The 20,288-nt window shown below is 35.9% G+C and overlaps 3 protein-coding genes across 5 annotated transcripts; 1 reads left to right on the top strand and 2 right to left on the bottom strand.

Annotated features, from left to right (window-relative positions):
* Nucleotides 1-615: 615 nt before the first annotated feature.
* Nucleotides 616-9,690, top strand: LOC108991201 (COP1-interacting protein 7-like). Of its 2 annotated transcripts, XM_018965367.2 has the most exons (13): nt 621-1,028; nt 1,433-1,612; nt 1,857-1,977; nt 2,057-2,096; nt 2,374-2,426; nt 2,509-2,564; nt 3,148-3,300; nt 3,393-3,601; nt 4,305-5,920; nt 6,283-7,239; nt 7,956-8,361; nt 9,254-9,316; nt 9,433-9,690. In XM_018965367.2, exons 1-13 carry the CDS (start codon nt 970-972, stop codon nt 9,498-9,500), a joined length of 3,981 nt encoding a protein of 1,326 aa, XP_018820912.2. In that variant the 5' UTR covers nt 621-969; the 3' UTR covers nt 9,501-9,690. The 2 variants fall into 2 exon arrangements, with proteins under 2 accessions (XP_018820913.2, XP_018820912.2); XM_018965368.2 differs by lacking the exons at nt 9,254-9,316; nt 9,433-9,690 and having other exon boundaries at nt 616-1,028; nt 7,951-8,112.
* A 466-nt stretch (nt 9,691-10,156) lies between these two features.
* On the bottom strand, nt 10,157-12,693 carry LOC108991199 (putative protein phosphatase 2C-like protein 44). 2 transcript variants are annotated; one of them, XM_035691979.1, is made up of 5 exons: nt 12,519-12,693; nt 11,997-12,284; nt 11,473-11,731; nt 10,858-10,991; nt 10,157-10,411 (listed from the first exon to the last, which is right to left on the bottom strand). In XM_035691979.1, exons 1-5 carry the CDS (start codon nt 12,549-12,551, stop codon nt 10,274-10,276), a joined length of 852 nt encoding a protein of 283 aa, XP_035547872.1. In that variant the 5' UTR covers nt 12,552-12,693; the 3' UTR covers nt 10,157-10,273. The 2 variants fall into 2 exon arrangements, with proteins under 2 accessions (XP_035547872.1, XP_035547873.1); XM_035691980.1 differs by having other exon boundaries at nt 10,330-10,411; nt 10,858-10,972.
* A 4,596-nt stretch (nt 12,694-17,289) lies between these two features.
* On the bottom strand, nt 17,290-19,613 carry LOC108991213 (60S ribosomal protein L14-1). The gene is made up of 5 exons (XM_018965394.2): nt 19,512-19,613; nt 19,263-19,364; nt 18,455-18,584; nt 17,721-17,833; nt 17,290-17,585 (listed from the first exon to the last, which is right to left on the bottom strand). The coding sequence occupies exons 1-5, from the start codon at nt 19,512-19,514 to the stop codon at nt 17,529-17,531; spliced, it is 405 nt and encodes a 134-aa protein (XP_018820939.1). The 5' UTR covers nt 19,515-19,613; the 3' UTR covers nt 17,290-17,528.
* Between the last annotated feature and the right edge of the window lie 675 nt (nt 19,614-20,288).

The raw sequence follows: 20,288 nt of genomic DNA, 5'->3' as shown, positions 1-20,288 counted from the left end.
TTATTAATAAAAGTTTTAAAAATAATTTAATAAATTCTTGTTGATTATTTATGAATAAATAAAGACTTTCCAACTTTAAAAGTTCTTTCAGAATTATTGAGCTTAAAAGGTTAAAAATTTCTAATTAATCCAATACAGATCTTGACTATCTTAATATTATATATTGAATTAAGTTGAGTTGAATTGAATTGAGATGATAAAATATTATTATTATTATTTTAAAATTAAAAAAAATTAAATTATTTATTATATTTTATGTTAAAATTTTAAAAAATTATAATAATAAATTTAAATGAGTTTAGATTCTCAAAAAAGCCTAGAAAGTGGCATTTCAGTGATTTCTGAATAAAAAAAACCCTGAAGTGCGGGACACCTCCAGTGTACTGTATGATATTTTTGTCCTTCCCCTTCGCTACAGCGTTTCCCGTGCCGTTGGTCACCTCCACTATCAATTTACCAGAAAGTCCTTACCTTTTTCACCTATGGGCTATATCCACTCTAGGCAAAACTCAACGACGCAAAGCAAAATACGATTTTTAATTATTAATTTTGATGTGAAATATAGTTTATTTTGCAGGAGTTTCTGGTTGGCATCCTATGCCAAACTGTCTTACAGATCCTTTTATTTCTTTCTTTTAGTTCTCACTCTCTCTAGTCAGTAATCACACTCTGTCTGGTGGCCATTGAAAGCTCATCTTTCGGAGCTATGGCTTTCCTCTTTTTGTGTTCTGCAGGAAACTTTTTCTCTGAGCTGTAAAAGAAAGAAAATATATAAAGAAAAAAAAAAAAAGAAGAAACGCCCTCATTTCCAAGCAGAACCTATTCGCCGAGTGATAAATCCGCTTTTTCACGGGTTTTACGGATTTTTTAACTTCTCTGATCCAACTTTTTCCTTTTGCTCTTCTTCGTAGACCTGGACCTGTTCAGTTACAGCTTCTCTCACCGTTTCTCCTCTTTGTCTTCTTAAAAATGAAGTCTTCGACTCGGCTCGACTCGGCTGTGTTTCAGCTAACGCCCACTCGAACCAGGTTTTTTCTTCTTCTTCTTCTTCTTTTTTATTGTTCGTTTTCTCTTCTTCTTGATGAATAGAAAGGTAATAATCTTGAATCAATAGCGTATACTGCTTGTTCCTTTCGGTTTGTTTTACTATTTCGAAATAAGTTTTAGTTAAAACAAACGGCTGATTTTTGGTTACATTTTTATCTCTTCATGAGAAATTTACTTGTTTCTCAAGCGGTCTGAATAGCCGTGCTTTACGTAGTTGGAAGTTTAAATCTTGCGGCAATTCTTTGTAGCGTATTCTATAAAAATTTAAAAGCTTTCTTCCTGAGAATTGACTGTGATTTTGGTAGAGCTGTAGGGAAACTATGTGAAATTTTCCTTGGCTACTTTGAGATTAAACTATAGTAACCTAATTTTGGATTTTTCTTAGGTGTGATTTGGTTATATCTGCAAATGGGAAGGAAGAAAAAATAGCTTCAGGTTTGCTGAATCCATTCCTTGCACACTTGAAGGCTGCACAAGAGCAGATGGCAAAGGGAGGTTATTCGATTGTTCTAGAGCCGGAGTCTGGAAGTGACGACACATGGTTTACAAAGGACACGATCGAAAGGTGTTGTGTGACTTTTCTATTTTACTTGCAAAAATTGTTATCGACTTTTTCCCCCTCTCACGAGAAAGGGGAAGTTTTTCCTTACAGCTACCCGAACCATATCTTGTTGGTTACACATGTAGTCATACTGATGTCGTGCCTTCTGACCATTGGTGTTGCTACACACATCGAACTTGTAATTTGCTACATTAACACTTTTTACCAGTAAATTGCATGTTTGACTAAAATGTGATGCTTTCTATAGGTTTGTTCGTTTTGTAAGCACTCCAGAGGTCTTAGAAAGGGTCTACACTCTCGAGTCAGAGATCTTGCAAATTGACGAGGCAATTGTGATTCAAGGCAACAATGATATGGGGCTGACTACTGTAAGTAAATTTTATCAGCTCTCTATTATTTCAAGGTCAAATTGAGAAGGGTCAATTTCAGTTTTTTTCCATGTTGCAGGTAGAAGATTATCAAGCTAAACCTGGAGAAGTCAATGAAGGTGCATTTTTGCACTAATTTTGTGTTGTGACACGATTTGATCATCCCCGTCTTTGGCTTCATAGAGTGTCTTCTTCTTCTTCTTCTTCCTCCTATTTTTGTTTTTTTGCATTGGCGCAGGGAGAGAGTTTTTTTTTTTTTTGGGGGGGGGGGGGGGAATTTAGCTTCTGTCATACTATGAAATTTGGCTTCTGTCAACCATCAGCTTTGGTTAATAGACGCTACCTCACTTGCGAACTTTAATGGGTTTTGTATTTTTTTGTCAACATTTTTGACAGGTAGCAGGCCTGTGCTTGATTCTAATGAGGATAAAGCAATTGTCCTTTACAAAGTGAGTCCTCACTGATTACTCTTGCAATACAATCGACATTTTAGCCTATTAGTTTAAGTGGGTTTCTTTTGGTCTCTGGCAGCCTGCAGCAAATCCAACTGAAGTGAATGTATCCACCACACAGGAGGGAAATTCAAAGTATCTTTTCTTGCTTATATGTCCTAAACATTTCTGCCATGAGTAATAAAATTATCAGAAAACTAAACTGCTTATTCAGAGTTGTTGCGTGTGAGGGATAATATATGGTTTTCACTATTCACAGAAAACTATCGGGTTTGTTGTGATTACATTTTACATTTTTTAGCCTCTTACAAGTTTCTGCTTGTGGTGAGTAAGTTATGGATGTCATAAATATGTCCAAGTGCAATCCTATTTACGCTTATAAGCTGTACAAAAAGTTTATTGTATCCTTTATCAATGAAATTCCATTTTTTGAATGTATGTTGTTTATTTACACACCAATTTCTAACAGGCAGATGAGTTGCTTAGAAAATTCTGCCCAAGTATGCATGGACTTCTATTCTTCCACTACTAAGAAATGTTTGTTTTGAGGGGAGCCACATTTGGGTTGAGAATAATGCAAGCATAACTTGTCTCCAAGAAAAGGAAAAAAGAAAAAAAAGGAAGTAATGGGTGGAAACTCCTCATGTCGTGCCTAACTTTGAGATTGCCATGATCTTAATGTCTTTTTTGTCACATATTTATGACCGGTTTGTATTAGGGTTCAACTTTTGAAAGTTCTGGAGACACGCAAAACTGTGCTGCAGAAAGAGCAAGGCATGGCCTTTGCACGTGCTGTAGCTGCCGGTTTTGACATTGATCACATGTCACCATTGGTCTCATTTGCTGAATGCTTTGGAGCCTTGCGTTTAATGTAAGCAGCTTGTCTTTGAGGGATCATCTTTATCATTTTTTGGTGGAGATTTCATATTTTTTCAGCAAATCAACCACTTATCAATGTAACAGGGATGCATGTATAAAGTTTATGGAGTTATGGAGAAGAAAGCATGAAACTGGTCAGTGGCTTGAAATCGAAGCAGCTGAAGCAATGTCTAGCCGATCAGACTTCTCTACCATAAATGCATCAGGCATTATGCTAGCAAATGTGGACAACAAGCCCAAAGACTATGAGTTGGCTTTAGAAAATAACGGGAAAGCTAGTGCCGTAAGTGCAGGTATATTCTCATAGCTACCCTTTAAATACATAATTATGGTGCTATCATTAGTAATATGTCGGGTCCCCATTTTTCTTTTTTCTTGAAATGTTTGCCTGAATTGCTAATTTCCATTTCTGAAAATGGAGAAAGGTTTCAGTGGTATTTCATTAGATGGATGAATGTGTTTGCATGATGAAGTTTGACTTGCAAATACAAAAGGGACCACTCAATCATTTATTCCATAACTATTACTTATGGTCTAATCATATTTCATTGTTTGGAAAAGAGAGTTTCAAGTGACATGCACAGGTTAGAATAATGGCCCCAAAATTTTATGTATGACTTTTCAAAGTAAACAGTGTTTGTATAACTAACTAATTGAATTAAACAGTGAACCCTTATGTTGGCTATGTTCTGGGCTTATAGCTTCAGAACTTTCTGAAAGATTCAGGGGGTAATATCTATTTTCTGGCAGCATCCCTGAAACTCTTGAGAAGGGTAAAAAATAAGTAAGTCTGGCACTGGTATTGGTGTCAAAACCATGAGGTGTCCACATAGCTCAAGACAATTGGACTATGTACAATTGTTAGGGCCTTAAAGGTGCTTACTGATTGCATGGATTCTTTTCAATATTATTCCTCTACTAACCCTAAATGTGGTGTTGTATGTATGAATATATTTATAATTTTCAGTTAGAAAAATTTTCTCCTTATTTGCCCAGATGACAAGCCTCCTGTGGATCACAAAACACCATCAGGGCATCAAGAATACTTTCAGGGGCAGTTTCCTCCTCATATGTTCCCTCCCTGGCCTGTTCATTCTCCTCCTGGTGCTCCCCCACTCTATCAAGCGTATCCCATGCAAGGCCTGCCATATTATCAGAATTATCCAGGAAATGGCCCATTTTTTCAGCCACCGTATCCATCAGTGTCGGACCCTAGACTTAATACTGATCCAAGAATGGGACACAGGAGGCATTCTATGGATAGTAGGAACAGCAATGCTGAAATAGAAACTTGGGAGACGGATGCTTTAAAAACAGTATCACAAGATGAAGTAGAGTTGGACAAGGAAGCTTTACAAACTCGAGATTCGCGGAAGAAGGCTAGCCGATCAGGTAAAAAGCAATCAGGCATGGTTGTCATCCGGAACATTAATTACATCACTTCAAAGAGGCAGAACTCTTCTGGTAGTGAATCACAATCAGCTTCTGACTCTGAAACTGATGAAGGTGGAGATTTACAGGCTAGTACTCTGGAGACAAGGCATATGGACTCCCAGAGATCTTCCAAGAGAAAAGGAAGCCATGCAAAATCCATGGATAAATGGAATTCATCTGACAAAGAAGAAATGACTCATGGTAAGGATGTAGATGGTGGACATTGGCAAGCATTTCAAAATTATTTACTGAGAGATGCTGATGAGGACAAACGTGCAGTTGACCAAGGCATGTTTGCAATGGAAAAGGAGGTTCAAGTGAAAAGGAGACAAAATACTGTAGGTGATGATCCTTTAGTTTTTAGTGGGCAAGAAAAGGGTGAAACACAAGAAGATAATGTGATGGACATGCATAAATTTAGTGGAAACATGACCTACAAGTCCAAGGCATCAAATGATGAATTGTTGAGCTCTAGAAGAGACGGTCGATCTGGTGATGGTAGAAGGCATATGGATATACAGTCTGCAGAAATAGATGGAAGACGAGGTGGATATAGGAGGGGTGGCAGTGATGATTTTATGGTACATAGACAAGGAGGCCAGTCTGGGTATACAAATTTGCCCTCGGATGTACTTGTAAATGGATTTGATCGTGTAGCCAATAACTTGGACAGAAGATCATCACATGATATGGATGATGATTCTTACATTGTTGCACTAAGGGAAAATTCACTAGATCAAGTTAGAAACAATGTCAGAAATGCTATTGACATGGATTCTGAATTCCCATTGGCATCTCAGTTGTCAGAGAACTCGTCTAATAGAGTTGGGAGCCAAGTCAATCATGAGCCAGATGAATTGAGTTTGATGCCTGAACGTGGAATAGAAAAGGAGTCAATTGGTTATGACCCTGCTTTAGATTATGAAATGCAGATTCGTGTTCAAGATGGTGCTTCTCTAGATAAAAAAAATATGGAGGTGGATGTCAAGCAAGGGTCTAAAAGGTTAAGCAACGACCGTAAATCAAGACTTGTGCCAGATAATTTAGATAAAAAGAAGACTGGGGGACCAATAAGGAAAGGAAAACCTTCGAAGTCAAGTCCTTTGGAAGAAGCACGAGCACGTGCAGAGAGGCTAAGAACCTTCAAAGCTGATCTTCAGAAAATGAAGAAAGAGAAGGTTTGTTTTTCATTCTATGCGTAAAATTTTGGGGGAAAGCAGCAACCTGGAGCCGCGCCCCCCGGGGGGGGGGGGTGTTGCTTATCTTCAAATAAAAAAGTAGCATAATTAGTGGCCAGTGATCTAGGCTACAACCTATCCATTCAGTTTTGTATACTAGTTTTTTTTTTTTTTTTTATATGAGTAAACCTTTTGTAAATAGAAGACTACGCAAAGCCCGAGTACACCGGATGTATACAAGAGAACACCTAGTTACACCTCTTGATTCAGTTTTGTATTCTTGTTCATCAGCTATGTTATTTTTTCATTCTGGTGAAGACTTTTTCCAGCTCACCACGCTTGCTCATTGTCCATTTTCTCAGGAAGACGAAGAGTTAAAACGATTGGAAGCTTTAAAGATAGAGAGACAAAAGAGAATTGCTGCAAGAGGGAGTTCCATCCCAGCTAAGTCACCACTTACGTCACATCAAGCCAGGAAACCATTGCCAACAAAACTTTCCCCAAGCTCTCACAAAGGATCAAAGTTTAGTGACTCAGAACCAGGATCATCGTCACCTCTAAAAAGGTCCTCCATCAGAACTGCCCTCGTAGCCAGTGATTCTCAAGAAGCCTCTAAACCCAGCAGATTAAGTACTGGAAGTCACTCGGTTGGAAATAGGTTAAACCACACTGTGTCTCCACTGCCTGAACCAAAGAAAGAGAACAGCAGTGTTATAGCTGATTCTAAGGCATCCCTGGCACGGATTAGAAGATTATCTGAACCTAAAATGGGTGGCAGCCATCATGGTACTTCAGTGAAGTCACAAAGTGCTGAATCAGTATCAAAGGCAAAGATATCTGTTGCGCCTGAGAGTAAGAAAATATCTGCAATTATGAATCATGATAGAAGCAAAGCTGCAACCCTTCCAGAACTGAAAATTAGGACATCCAAAGGACCTGATGTTGCCCAGAGCAAATCAGGAGCGAAAGATACGGCACAGAAGGTTAATAGAAATAAGTCTTCTACAACTTCAGAAGGTGCTGAAGTGAAGAGGAACCATGAAAATAATTCTCATCATAGTGACGGAGATGACAACCCAGTAATTGAAAAGACGGTTCTGATGCTAGAATGTGAGAAGCCGTCCGTTCCCACTGCACATGCAAAGGAAGGAAATTTGGGGGCACAAAATGGACAATATGATAACTTTAAGATAGGGAAGAAAGTTGAGTTGGTGTCTGATTATGCTGTTATACGTGCTCCAGCTTCACCACTTAAGATGGATAAAATTGATGGAGAATCTTCGGAACACCAATCCCAAGGGCAACACACTTCTTTTGAGGTATGATTGGTCAAATGAAAGGGCTTTGATCATGGGTAACTTTTTTTGGTTTTTCTCTCATAAATATATTTTTTTATGGGTCTAAATATATTTCGTTGTCTTGGAACTTTGATGAATATAACATGCATCAACATTGTTTAAGAAGTAAGCTTAAATTATATTCTCTTGATTGTTGCACTCCTTGCTAGAGGATAAAACACGTTGCGATGTGTGATTCACCAACTCAGTGTTGGTTCATCATATCTTGACCTTATTGCTGTACTTTCTACAATGTAATATTTCCAAATAATAGAAGTAACAAGTAGTTTCAGGCAATTTCTTACACCAGCAATCCTTGATGTTGTTACCTTGCCAGTTCAACGGTTTATTGTATTTATACGATATGTATCTTTATGTATGTTAAGAAAAGTGGTTAGCTACTACTAGCAGAGCTTGGTGAAAATTTTGTTCTATCATCTATGGTTAAACTTGATAAGCACGTTGCCTTATTGTTGAATAATTGTCCTAGTCGTAGTAATGGCAGTCTTGGTCCCATGCTCTGTTATATTTTTGAAGTTATTTTTTTTTCTTTCTTTCCCTTCAAAATGAATAATAATTAAAATATCTTTGATTTGGGATACATTTTAATTCTTTAATTTCTTTGGCAAAGATGAGAGTTTTTCACAATAATCTGATTTTCTCTCTTTTGCTTATTTTTTAACATCATCTGAGGTTAGGTCACGACAAAAAATGCAGACAAAGAACCTCCACAGTTTTTAAGCACCAGTATTGCTAAAAAACCATATCTAGCCCCCTATGCTCAGGTTTCTTCTTTGGAAGATCGATGTACTGGGAATTCTGAGTATGGCAGAACTCCACCAAGCTCGGAGATTGTGACAACAGGCACAGAGTCTGTCACAGCACTCATATCTGATTCTAGAAACTTGAGACTGGAAAAGATTTCAGAATCATTGGAGAAACCTCAAGTAAAGGACTCGCCTAAAGGGCTTAGACGGCTGTTGAAGTTTGGAAGAAAGAATCATAGCTCAGCTACAGGGGAACGTAGTATGGAATTTGATAATGCCTGTGTCAATGGATCTGAGGCAGATGATGCTGGGCCAAACTCTGTTTCTACTAGTGAAGGTAGTTCCAGTACACCTTCTTTCACTTTGTTGAGCAATTTAGAAATGCATGATTGACGTACATTTGAAACATTTGAAGTCTACTGACTATGGCTAAGAGATTATGCTCACACGTAAGTTTAAAAAAAAAGTGACATTTCTCAGAATCCCATTTGTGCAAATGATTATATAATGAAAAGAATTAAACCATTCAACAATGGTAAGGTTCTTGTTTGTGCTCGTATGTGTGATGTTCTAAAGATTTGTATGAGAGTGAGAAATCGAGTTATCACAGCACCACAAAGAAAGTGTTAAGATTTTATTTCTACTCCACTACTTTTTAGATATAAAAACCCAGTTAAAATTTTTGTCTATTTCGATTGTGTGAAATTTATGAAACTCTCTTCCATGATCTATGTTCTGAATCATTAAATGTTCTATATTCCTACATTGACTACATTTCCATTTTTTAGTAAGAAAATTTTAGTTTTCAATCAGAAGTGCTTGTTTTGTTAGAGGTTATTGCATATATATTCATTCATTTTCCACTTATTATAAGGCAGTCTGACCTTCCCTATTTCCTTTTTAAGTAATGCAGATTCTTTTACGATTTTTTTAAAGCTAAAGACTTTTCTGTTAAAAAAAAAAAAAACCTTCCTTCCTTCGAAGTTGCAAAAGATGCACTTCAAGCACACAGGAAATATACAAATAAATCAAATTATTCAAAAAAAAAAAAAAAAAGTGGGCATATATCAATTATTGACTTGGCTAAAAAGTATACAAAGTTTTCTTACTCAAATGCTTGAAGATCAAAATTTTCGGTGATGTAAGTTCTCAAATGGGAGCTTAATAATGAGATCTTGTTTTACAGCACGAGTGCTAACCACCAATTTTATTTTTGTTGATGTCATTAGTACATACATTGAAGAATTTGATCTCTCAAGACGAAACGCCCACAGCTGGGTCTACTCAAAAGGGTAAGTGCTATTTATGATGCAATGTACTTGCCAAACTCCACTTGTTTCTTTAATTCTGGCTCTTCTTCCCCTGCCGGCTGGATGTGAGATTGAGGATTTAATTTGTCTGCCTGCAGGTCCTCGCTCTTTCTCCTTGTTATCACCCTTCCGGGGCAAGACTAGCGAAAAGAAACTTGCATCATGAGAAGTGGATCATGTATCTGAAGGTGAGGAACCAGTTTGTAATTGTATATTTCGCACTATCTGGATTGTGAGTTTTACAAAAATAATTGTTGTAATGTGAAAAAAAACATAATTATTAGTCACGTTATTGTCAAAAGGTCATTGTACATCACATTCATGTTTTAAATGTTTGAATGGTGAATTATTCTGGAGCTCCTCGTGTGAAATTATTAAATCAACATTAGCTGTAAGCTCTACATAAATTTTTTTGGGACATGTGGATCATATCGGGACGTGTAAAATGGCTAGACTAAGCTAAAATCATTACAAATGATTGCGTATCCATCCGAGTTTTTAATTCTGTTTGGTTGACGAGAAAGAGTAGAGCTCTAATATGCTAATATTCTACTATATTTACCTCAGATCGATATTGCATCACAGACAGACATATTGTAAAATGAGAAATACTTTAGTCAATGTAAATACATAAAAATAATCTTACAAAGTGACGTTGCTTGATGTGATGCATCAGATTGTAAATTTAATTTTATCATAAAATAGATATGATAGATTACATGAAAATACGTCAATTTGTGAATTTGTTTTTATATAATTCCTTTGTGCCTATAACATTTCTCAAAGTAAAATAGACTCCGCGTGTAAATATCAATACCATTCATTTATACTATAAAGCAAACTCTCATTGCGCATCTAGCAAAAAAGTTGCAGTAAAAAAAAAAAAAAATCCCCGGAAAAACTTTTTAAAAATCTCTGCAATTAGGAAAATGGTAGCAATTAGTCAAAACGAATGATTAAGCAAGAAACATTGCTTTTGCTCATTCTGGTTAAAGCCTCCTTTGCCAAGCACTCAGCTGCTTCTTGTGGGTCTTCTAAGTGCCTGATGAGATTCACGGCCTCTTGGTTCTTCATAACCTAAATAAACAAGACAAGTAAGTGTTGTGTGCGCATTTGTCCAAGAAAATAATTACTATTTGCAAGTCCGTTTATTAACACACCCAAGACACCACTAATATTATCAGTAAGGCATCATAAAAAACAAAAAAAAAAAAAAAAATGGCTTTTTGAACTTTTTTTTTTTTTTAAATAACTGTAATGGGCCTAAAAAAGTAATGGCGTTTTCAGTAGCAAAGCTCTTAGTACGACCCAACAATAAGCAAGAAACCATCTTTGTTGTGAAAAATGCATGCATGGAACTTGGAAGCAGGAGTGTCTGATGCCAATCAGCGTGAAACCAATTGGAAACACCATGTAAAATTGGACCTGGATTTGGGTTTTTTTTTTTAAGTGGTGAAATAGATGTATACATATTGGAAACAGAGTCTCTAGTGCTAAATGGTGTACTGAAAAATGCATCGTACCTCCCATATGCCAGTGCTTGCCAAGACGACAAATTCAGTACTGGAATCAATTCTTTCAGAACCAACGACAAGCTCAGAGCTTTTGGTTTGTTTACTGCCTGCAGATTTGCCCAAACTGTATCCAAATATGCGTACTTTATGCGCAAGAAATATCGCAGTGTTAGTTATATGGTACATTTGAATGAAGTATGAGGACCCAGTCACCCAAGTACTTGTGTAATTGTTTAGCTGTGTCTCTTTCAAAGTATTCAAACTCCGAAGAGTCGCTATCATTTCGGTTCTGTTCCACTGTCTGGCTCCCACCAGGATTTTTTAGTCTCCGTAAGGTGGACTTGTTAAAATCTCACACAAAATGTCTCTGGGGGTAAATTTTCAACTATTTTTTAGCTTGAAAATATTTAAGGAATTAATTCAAGGGATAAAATTTCTTTTGGGGATAATCTGGTGCCATCATGCACTGCACCACCCCAGCATTCTGATTTCAGTGACATAGATGCAGCAAAGTTAGGGCCACAGAAACACTATTTTTGCTTTAAAACACTCTCTTGTGCCAATAATAAATTGAATGTATCCGGATTTAGAGTAACACAGATAAAGTAGGGAAGTGTTCCAAACCTGAAATGAGTCTGCGAGGCCAATGTCTTTTGGATGATTGGTGGGCGGTGCTGCTGATCTGATGAGCCACACCATCTCTGCAGACAACAGCTCTATAGTCTCCCATGTAAGCTGTCACCAGCTTTTCTGCATTGGTTACCAACACTGATACTGACCCCACTCTCAATGTCTCCTCTTCTTTCTGCGTTTCTCTTACCTTTGCTCTTGCACCAAGGAGCGCCTTTCTCATTGTCTCCTTGCTCTTTCTTCTTATCTGAGACTGCTATCCGCAACATGTAAAATTATAAAGATACAAGTTAGAACACAGAAAAAGGGAACAACTACAATTTGTCCTTTAAAATCTTTGATGTACAAGCCGATCGGCCAAATTGGGTGGGTGTCTCCCAAATGTAACTTTTCCTGAAGGAATTGCCTTTTTTAAAAACACCCACTATTTACAAAATCTTGTTATACTCCTCGACTGTGGACATTCATTTTCATTCAATTTAAGCTTAAAGGGGATATAGTAATGTCGAATCTGTTACCCCTTTGAGGTTCCTGTTAAACAAATGGGATTGCATGTACTTGGTAACTCCATCTCCAACTTGAGCATCGAAAACTCCGAAAAACCACAGCTCAAGCTCTTCGATTTGCTCTCTCTGTACCACGACTGAGTCAGACTCGGACTCCCCTGAACCAGTTCTGTATGATTGATCCTCGACGACATAATACCCGTGCGATACTGGTATCATCCATGAAGGTTTCCTTGTAGTCTGAGGCTCTCTTTTGGTGCTCCCGCCATCTCCTATCAGAAAGCGTTTCAGCCTGAATGCCTAGACCATTCAGCAAACGAGTTAGTCACACTAAAAATAAGAGCTTTTACATTCATTTTTGTCACATTTGCATACGAATGTTTCTTATACCCCGAAGAAGATATCAAACAGAACTCAAAATCCCAGTAATCAAATTATCCGATTGGGGCAAGAACTCCAAGATAAAAGGCTAATGAAACAATATATGTTATTGAAAGAGGAGGAAAAAAAACAACCAGAAAATTATGGGCTTACCTTGAGCTTGAGATGAAGATCCTGCAGTCCCATGTCTGTCTCTGAAATTTGATAAGGAAAGCCTTTTTGAGTATAGAAAAAGATAAACACACAAAACTACAACATCTGGAAGATAATCACAAGAAACGGAAACTTTTCAAAATAGAGAGGAATGGGGAGACCGAGAAGTACAAAAAACCAGACTTTCTCCTGCACTTGCTAATTGCTATTTTTTCGGTCAACGCATTAAAAGTAAAAATTTTAGGTCTCGTTTGTATTCACAGTCCATCTCAATTCATCTTATTACTATTCAGTAACTTTAATTCACAAATCTTATTACTATTCACAACTCATCTCACTGCTATTCACAATTCATCTCAATTCATCTCAACTCTTTTCAAATCCAAACGAATTTACTTTTAATTGTTTGTTACAAAGAAAATTAAACCCGTAACGTTCAATTAATTAATTGTGGTTCTTATGTAAGCAATTTTAATTAAGGCAACATGATATGAAGGGATGAAAGTATCTAATAATATTTAGCAATGCATGTTTTATTTTTATTTTTATTTATTTTTATTTTTTATTTTTTTAATTATGAACATAGAAATGAGAGAAAACTGGCAGTCTTGCTGGGCACGATAGCTCTTTGAAAAATAAGGAAGGAAAAAGAAAAAACAAGTCTCGGAAGTTAGAACGATTTTAGAGGAATCCAATCACCCTTTTGATTTGATTTGATTTTTTTTATTAGTTCAAACAGTTGTAGTATTTGTTTTGGCAGATTAGATATTGTTTGAACAGAAATGCTAAATGTCTCAAAATGTATTTTGAAGATGTGTTTCGAATTTTTTTTTTTTTTTTACTTAGTGATTAATGAAGTATTTTTTAATGATGTTGTGAATTTTTTATTTTTTTCATAAATTTTTATGATGATTAAAAAAATAAATGAAATAAAAAATAAAAAAAATACTTTTTGCCTGTTCGATGGACTTTCGGGCTACATCTTTCGGGAGATGTAGCACTACTCTTATTTGAATTCAAAACTCATCTCAACTCATTTCATCTCATCATTATAACTTTCTCAAATTCACACACAAAATATAACAAACAATTCAATTTTTTTAAATCACAAAATAACTTTTTTAAATTTTTACACAAAATATAATAAATAATTCAACTTTTATTTTACTATTTACAAATCATCTCATCTCATTTCTGAAATCAAACCACTCAAAAAACTTGACCAATAAATTTGCAGGGTAATAAATTAAATTTTGGTGACAACTTGATTAGAGCTGTAAAATTTTCCATATTGGTTTATAGCTCCCAAAGCCACGTATGCATGATTGCATACATGCTTCAAAATTTAAGCCACCACCAAATTGTTTTGGTCCATGACTTGGTAACTGTCCTGATTGATTTAGGTGGATGCTACCATCAAAGGAGTTTAATGTTCCATAAAGGAAATAAAATGAAATATCATTTTGCTTTTCATAGCATTTGGTGTAAAAGGATTTCTTGGAGTTTTGGGGTGAATTTGCTCAGGTTTTGAGACTGGAATATGTAGGAGTATTATAGTAACCGGAAAGGTTCCTTTTCATTCTATTTGAAAGTAATGGTTCAAAGAGAAATGATTTTACGGTCTTTTACAAGTCTTGCGTACTTATTTTAAAAAAAATTTATAAATCAAGAATTTAAATGAAAAATCTATTTTTTATTTTTTATAATGTGCTATACTTTTTTCAAAATAACTCTACAGAACTTGCACATCCTAAAATTAGTGCATATTTGAAATTGTTGTGAGAAATAGAACTTTTAGTTTTAAGATTTATAACTTATAACTTAAGTAATAAGTTTTACTTTTAAAAATTATTTACTATTTGGTAATCTTATGTTTCAAGTACTTTCTAATATGTTACGTTTGTTTGGAAACAAATTAAACAAGTGATTTTTTTAGTTAGAAATTACGATTATTTGAATTTTTAAAGATTATGACCATATTCTTGAGAGTTTGAAAGTTGTAAATAACTAAAAATTGTATGGATATTTTCATCTATTGACAGTCTTTTAAAATTTGAATTATATTCTGCATTATCTGGAAAAACACATTTGAGGAAAATCATCAAACATACTTTTTAGCTTATTTGAGATTAAAAATGCTTTAATAGTTTAATATGTAACACTTAAATTATAGCCTAATTTTTTTCATTAAAGAACTTTAAAATTATTTAAAAACTTTTTAAGACTCCTATCACAATCCTAAATAGACCCTAAGAATTGAAATGATAATGAAGGCGCATTCAAATATAAGTGAGACAGGAAATTGCATTCAAATATGATTGGGGGTGGACTTTGAATATTGGAAGTTAACAAGAGAGTTGGATTTTTAATAAGAGCAGTGCTACCCATAAGCCTTACATCCTGCACACTCACTTAAAAATATGTCATTTTACTTTTTTATTCTATTTTATTTACAAACATGTTTAGAATCATTTTCATTATGTGGGTAAAAAAGTAAAATGATATATTTTTAAATGAGTGCAGGATGTGAGACTTATGTTTAGAATTTTTCTTTTTAACAAACTTGAAATATTGAAGGTCATCCACGAAGAAGAATGAATTCGAATTCGTATTCAATTGTGTTTCACATCTATAGGGACCTAGATCTTATGCCTTGCAATATATAAGCTAACTAATTTTCTTCAAATTCGGAGACTTGTTTGTCTATTTGGGACTGACAACATCTTGTCGATAAGATTCTGTAGGGTATTGAAAGCCATTGTTGCGCGCAACATGAAATAAAAAGACACGTACATGATGATATTGGAAGAAGGTGGTTGGGTTTCCTACAGTCATGGTTCAGAGCTCATAATAATTCAAAAGAGAACTGTTTTTGAGCTCAACCCAGTTGTGGGGTTGTGTTTGCCAATGAAATAAATTGAAGCAATAAAGTTTGGAGAGTAATAAATGGAGCTTTGGTGAGATATATAGGTGAACAGCTTGGGATTAGAACCATTCAAGCTCCCCATACATATTGGTGGTTTATGGCTTCTAACCCCCGCCAGGATGCATAAATGGCTTTCCATGCTGCAAAATTACAAGCCACCAGTTGCACTATATTATGCCAAGTAGCTCATCTTGCTCCATGACTTCTCATCATGAAACTGCCTGCCGATTAAGTGGATGAAACCATTGAAGGAGCTTTTAATGTTCATGAAGTGAAGTGTAGTGAAATGGAATTATTTCTCATTTTGGTGGTCTCTCTCTCTCTCTCTCTTTCTGTTTGAATTCAAATGCATGGGGAAAAAAACTCTTTGAGACGCTTTGTAGATCTATAGTTGGAACTTAATGCCCTTGGAAAGAGGAATATATGGTAATAGAAATAAATATAATTAATGTATCATCTTTTGCATAATTAATTCTTCTTCGTGGATGAACTTTGCAACTAAATTGAATAAAAAAAATAAAATAAGGTGATGCTATGTTGTTCCCAAGTTGCCTCAAGTGCTTTTTTATTTTTTTTTAAATGTTAAAAAAATACACAAATTCACTAGTGGTAACTTTTTGTAACATTTAAAAAACAAAAGAAAAAAAATCAAAATAAACTAGGAGGCAACTTGGGGGAGAACTCAGCATTTTCCCAAAAACAATATATACATATATACGTTCAATGGAGTTTCATGAATTGAGTGGAAGCATTTGCATTTCATGGTAGTTCACAGCACGTGTTGACGAAGATGACTTGAGATGATTTGAGATGAGTTGAGATGAATTGAGATGGATTGTGAATAGTAATGAGATGAGTTGTGAATAGTAGTGAGATTTGTGAGTTAAAGTTACTGAATAGTAATGAATAGTAGTGGGATGAGTTGAGATGAGATGAGCTGAGATGATTTACGAATCCAAACGTCTCCTAAGAGAAAGCAGGAAGAGTGCAAAAGGCTCAACTTCTACCAATATTTTATTTAATTCATTTCTGAATCCAAACGAAATTAATAAAGTAAATTCTGATTTGATTCGAATGTGTCAAATAAAACAAATGGACTAAGCTCGAATTAGTACATTTGTCAACGAAGACTTTACAAGGGTTATTGCACCCTTCTCATTGCTCACATCCAACAATCACGAGTCACCAGGTCCTCTATATATGATGTTGGACAATGTTAGGATGACTATCAAATGTTCACACTAATGTGCACACTAGTTCAAATAAAACTTTTTTCTTTATTTATTTTTTAAACATCCTTAATCAATAAGAAAAAAAAAAAAAAAATATAAATTCACCAATAGTCAATTTTTAATTATTAAAAAATTTTAAAAAAAATAAAAATATTTGAGTTGACACATTTGGTCAACATATTTAATAATCATACTATTATTTTCCGCATGACGTTTATTCTCTGGCCTAACATCTTTCTCGTACTTATGAGAATACTTTTTTATGCGATTTTTGGACGCTATTCGAGAAGGCTACTTGTATTTCATTACGGGTCTTCTCTCGATTCCTTTAATATCAAACTCTTTAATATAACATCTGCCGAAACCTTTGATCAGAACCCAAGCAATGCCTCAAATATAAAACCCAGACAATCCCGGATTACACAAACATAGAATTTAATGGTGTTTACCTTGAACCGTCTAATTTTGATAAACCAATTAGATAAATCTCAATTATCAGTGTATGGTAGTGCTTTTAAAACACCAAGTAAGGAGGAACGAAGGTACAAATTCAATAAAGCAGCGATATGCAACCATAATATTCTTAGTTGGGCATATACAGGACCACATAAAATAACGATATGCAACCATCCAAAGATGAATACCCATATTAAGATTAAAATATTGAGTAACATGAACATCCAGATAAGAAAAGGTCAACCAACAAAACTGACTATCAATTAAGTCTTGTCGGAAATATATAAAAACTCAAGCTGCTCTGAAACTCTGATTTGATTGAAACAATCTCACCATCCTAAAGTACAACAGCAGAAAATTCATAACAAAATTGGGAAACAGATATAAAAACTATGCTTAAGAAGCATTCTCCTTTTTCAGTTTTGCGAGCTCTTGCCTTACCAGTCCAGCCCTCTGCACAAACAACATTTAAGAGGTCCATTAGCATACACAATCATAAAATTCCAATGGTTTCCAAATGTGGAGAATTGAGAAAGAAAATCATTAATAAGTTACAATACAAGTATGTAGAGGCATACTACAACTGACCTTAATCTTTGCCAACATAAGTTTGAACCTATCAAAGTCAGTTAGAGAAGCCCTTCTCTTCTGAACAATTAACTTTCTGCCCCAGGAACTATTCTCCCACTTCTTCTTAACATCTGCCAATACATAAACAACAGTATAACAACAAGGAAATCACCAACTATAAAAGAGGGCTGCTACAGACACAAAGGGATGCCACAAACTGATGTGGTGTGCCACGTCTCCCCACTCTTTTTTTTTTTCTTCTTTTTTTCCCCTCTTCTTGTAAGTCTCCGCCCTCTCCATGGCTGCCATAGTGGTCGAGGACCGCCTTAGGGTCGGCAGAAGCCGCCGTCAGTCCAAGCGGCACCGTCATTCACGGCAGTGCCTCTCCCCTCCTCCCCTTGTCCCTTTGCCTCTGCCTGCCTCCGCCCTCCTAGTGGCTGCCATGGTGGTCGGGAATGCACGGCACCTCCCATCCCCTTGCTGGACGATGCTGCTTGGACTGCCGACGGCTTTTGCCGGCCTTGAGGTGGTGGTTCCGACCACCATGGTGGCCACAGGGAGGGCGGAGGCAGGCAGAGGCAAAGGGACAGGGGGAGGAGGGGAGGGGAGGGGAGACGCACAGGAGGAGGAAAAAAAGAAAGGAAAAAAAAGAAAAGAGATGTGCCACATCAGTGTGTGGGATCCCTTTGTGTCTATAGTGTTTTCCAATATAAAAATAAGGATCACCCTATTCAACAACTAGCAGCCCCTACCAGCTTTCTCCATCGCATCAAGCAATTCCTTCTTCTTAGGAACCCTCTTAATGTCAATTTTAATGTCAGTCAGAGAGAGCCTCTTGAAATTCATTTGGAATCTTTCCATATCAGGGGCATCCACAAGAGCCTATAACAGTAGATAAAGCATATCATAAGATGGATAATAATTAACAAACATTTCACACACAAAGTGAAAAAGTCTAAAAATGATGTGAAACAATGCATCAGAATCCATAGATTTACCACAATTTATGAAAGAAAGGTAGTATTCCCTCCAAAGTCCAAAACTTCAAAAGAAAATCTTCGTGAGGCATTTTTAGGTCAAAATCTAACACTAACGGAAACAAATTTCAGACGGATTGTACCATGGACTTAATTTTCAGCAAGGATAGCGAGCTCAAACATTTAAACTAATTCTTTTCAAAGAGTTGAAGCTAACATGGCTGACTACATACAAGTATAACCAAAATAAAATCGCGTATTGCTATTTAATCGATAATTCTAACTTTACTTAATTGATAATTCTAACTTTACTTAATTGATAATTCTAACTTTACTTAAACATTTTGGACAGCAAGTATACCTTTTGAAACGAAAGTTTATACGACACTAAATCCATTCTCCAAATTGCAAGCAAAAAAATAAATCAAATTGAGACATACATTTAACAGCATACAAAATATGATCTCAAGTAAAGCATAGGATAATAAACCGCATAATTTTTAAAATTTAAATTCACAAACAGGTTAGACGGGCGTAAATCTACAAGAGTCCAACTAAAGAAATAACATTAAAAAGGGCGTACTCGGTTCTGGTCGATGACATCGACGATGACAACGAGTTTGCCATAGTCTTCGCCGTAGTTGACGAGGGCGACCCTCCCGATCTCAACGTATCTCTTGAAAGGCTGCGAATCACAGAAAAAATAAACAAAAAAGATCAGAACAAGCGCACGATGACGACGTCGTAAGGAAAAGAGAAAGAGAGAGAGAGATCTCAAAGGATGACTAGTTGGTGCGAACAGTAGTGTGAAGAGATGAAGAAAGAAGCTCACCATTTTGGGATCGTCAGAGAGGCCGGAGGCTGAGCTTGAAGGAGAAAAATGAGGGGAGGGTAGGAACTAGGGTTTTTCTTTTAAGAGTGTCTTTATAGAGGTTTTTTGCCCGCCCGATTCGGAGTTCCGGTTTTTCGGTTTTCTGGATATAAACGAACCGGCTACGGAAGCAGGTGTGATTTAACAAAGTTGGGCCTAACTTTAGACGTGCCGTAAAGTCCAACCCAAACTGTATGCCTGGGCCTTGAGCCCAAACTATATCCAAAATATCAGGTCTTACAAAAGTGCAAGTCCAGCTCATTCTAAGAGATTCTTTATTAACTAAAAAAACCGCTTTGTAAATTGATATATAGAACACAATCCTCGTATAGTTGGAATAATTAAGGTTTTTTTTTTTTAATCAAACATTAATTCATTCATAAAAAGAATCTTGCTCATCTTTTAACTCTTGAACCAGCAACATACAATCACTCTCAACAACTAGTTTTAAAAATCTCAAATGGACACTCAGCTGTAAATCTCGTAGTAAAGCCAACAGTTCAATAGTAGTTAGATTCTCAACCTCATTTTCAATCTTGCTTGCAACCATCACTAGTTTACCTTTGTCATCTCCAAGTACCACACCCACACCATCATTTCTCAACTCTGAAAATATAGCTTCATCAACATTCAATTTTAGAAAACCTCTTGGTGGAGGATTCCAACAACATATTCTTTTAGTAATTTGAATTGAAGAGCTTCTTAGATCAGTAAAAGTTTTATGTAGAGATAGAGAAT

Source organism: Juglans regia, chromosome 7 (assembly GCF_001411555.2).
Source record: "Juglans regia cultivar Chandler chromosome 7, Walnut 2.0, whole genome shotgun sequence".
NCBI classification, from domain to species: domain Eukaryota; kingdom Viridiplantae; phylum Streptophyta; class Magnoliopsida; order Fagales; family Juglandaceae; genus Juglans; species Juglans regia.
The sequence above is the reverse complement of the archived record's forward strand: the minus strand, read 5'-3'. Positions and strand labels throughout refer to the sequence as shown.

Coding starts and splice junctions, on each gene's coding strand:
- LOC108991213 (XM_018965394.2), bottom strand. Junction 17,834..18,454: donor TGATGCGATGGAGAAAGCTG/GTAGGGGCTGCT, acceptor ATGTATTGGCAG/ATGTTAAGAAGAAGTGGGAG. Junction 17,586..17,720: donor TTATGTTGGCAAAGATTAAG/GTCAGTTGTAGT, acceptor TTGTTTGTGCAG/AGGGCTGGACTGGTAAGGCA.
- LOC108991201 (XM_018965367.2), top strand. CDS start 970: ATGAAGTCTTCGACTCGGCTCGACTCGGCTGTGTTTCAGCTAACGCCC. Junction 1,613..1,856: donor ACAAAGGACACGATCGAAAG/GTGTTGTGTGAC, acceptor TGCTTTCTATAG/GTTTGTTCGTTTTGTAAGCA. Junction 2,565..3,147: donor ACACAGGAGGGAAATTCAAA/GTATCTTTTCTT, acceptor GGTTTGTATTAG/GGTTCAACTTTTGAAAGTTC.
- LOC108991199 (XM_035691979.1), bottom strand. CDS start 12,551: ATGGGACTGCAGGATCTTCATCTCAAGCTCAAG. Junction 12,285..12,518: donor ATCTTCATCTCAAGCTCAAG/GTAAGCCCATAA, acceptor TGAATGGTCTAG/GCATTCAGGCTGAAACGCTT. Junction 10,992..11,472: donor GCCTCGCAGACTCATTTCAG/GTTTGGAACACT, acceptor TTGCGCATAAAG/TACGCATATTTGGATACAGT.